Consider the following 1,705-nt stretch of genomic DNA (forward strand, 5'->3'; position numbering starts at 1 on the left):
TATTCTTTTATAGTTTAAGAACCTTTGCTAAAACCAGAGAACAGGAACATGAACTTAATCAAAGATCTAAACCACTAATACTGGGCATGGTATTTAAAAGCTTTTTTCCTCTAGAAACCATTAAATAAAATACATTCCAGAAAATGAAGGCAAGTGTAAGGGAACTGAGGGAAGGAACTCAAGATAAAAATGAAAAGGAAGTTCAACAACACACATACCACAAATTCTTCATCCAGTTTATTTAATATTAATTCTGCATCATCTTCTGGAATAGTTTCCTCTTCTATCTCTTCCACTGGGTACGATGGTCTAAAATAATTAGACTTAATATGAGAACTTAAAAAATTTAGTGAGACAAAAGTACAATGAAAATAATAAGATCTGGTTTTTTTCACTCTCTATAATCTCTGTTTAGTGTTTCATGTTTCCTTTTGTAAACTTGCTGTGCAAAGAGTAAAAATGTTTATTTCCAAATCTAGAAACACATTTACAAAAATGAGACTATCATATTGTCATCCAGCCTACACTACTCATTTACAAATATACACAAGCAAACATCCATCTTTCTTATGTTTTCATGCACCTGCACTACGCTCCTTTCAATGGCAGTACCACGCTTCAGCCGGCAGTCTATGCGAACACTGAGGTTGTTTCCAGACTTTTGCTAAACAGCATTGCCAAGAGCATCTCTGCACATTTATCTTCATGTATATCATTGAGAACACATTTGTGCAAATGGAGCAGCTAGATCAACTACTTCGCGCATGTTGCTGCTTTGCTACCTAACGCCAAAATTGACTTCCAAAATGTTTTCCCAAGTTGTGTTCCCAACAATAACAAAAATCAGCACCTTTATTTCCATACAGTCAATATGCTTTTTCGTTTGGCTTCTCATAAAGAAAGAAAATTACTAATCTACTTGACCTGTTTTAAAAATACCTTCCACAGTTTATTACTTATTATTTTGGGAATCGAGACCATTACAGTTTTCATTAGATAGAATTGGAAACTTGTTTTTGCACAGATCTGCGATTTAACATCAGACATATGCTACATTTTCTCTTCACACGACACTCCTTACCCCCATCTGGCCTTTTGGTACTTCTATAGTTTTATTTTCACATTTACATCTTTGATCAAGCTGAAGTTTATTTCCATATACAAAGTGAGCTTTATTATTTCCAAGAACTAATTAGTGGTCCTAACACTACTGAACAATCATTTCTCCATAAAGATCAATGCCATATAGTTCTCACACTAAAAGCACCCAGTGCATTTGCGTTTATGTACGGCAACTTATTTTGAAAATCCATGCATTACACATGTTACCCAAATTAAGACACTATCAAGGAAGAAAAGACCTGTGAACTAAATCAACCTTCTTAAAACATAAATTTTCTAAGTTCTCATTAATGAAAATTTGAGAATACCTCAAAAATAGTGCTCTTCTAGGATGTTTGGTACATTTGGATATAAAAATTATTATGTATAAGTAGATAAATATGTAATTTCTATGTAATCATATAACTGACACATTCTCAAATTTTCTAGTTACATAGCTAATATATCCACTTATGGACTTTCCTCATCTATTCTTCCCCATGTATATAGTTCCTATAAATTATCCAAGTCACAGAGCACAGGTCAGGAATAAGATGTGCCTACAAATACAGGAAGCACAAAGTTGAGTGGTTGAAGCACTCAT

General features: G+C 33.5%; 1 protein-coding gene across 1 annotated transcript in view; it reads right to left on the reverse strand.

The window, feature by feature from the left end:
• Window positions 1-1,705, reverse strand: part of Ift57 (intraflagellar transport 57) — a 72,582-nt gene that overhangs the window by 63,647 nt on the left and 7,230 nt on the right. The window contains exon 4 of the mRNA XM_004643968.3: window positions 219-309. Coding sequence (XP_004644025.1) covers window positions 219-309 — 91 coding nt within the window. The remainder of the gene's footprint in view (window positions 1-218; window positions 310-1,705) is intronic.

The sequence above is a fragment of the Octodon degus genome, unplaced genomic scaffold, assembly GCF_000260255.1.
Source record: "Octodon degus isolate 3935 unplaced genomic scaffold, OctDeg1.0 scaffold00187, whole genome shotgun sequence".
Taxonomy (NCBI): domain Eukaryota; kingdom Metazoa; phylum Chordata; class Mammalia; order Rodentia; family Octodontidae; genus Octodon; species Octodon degus.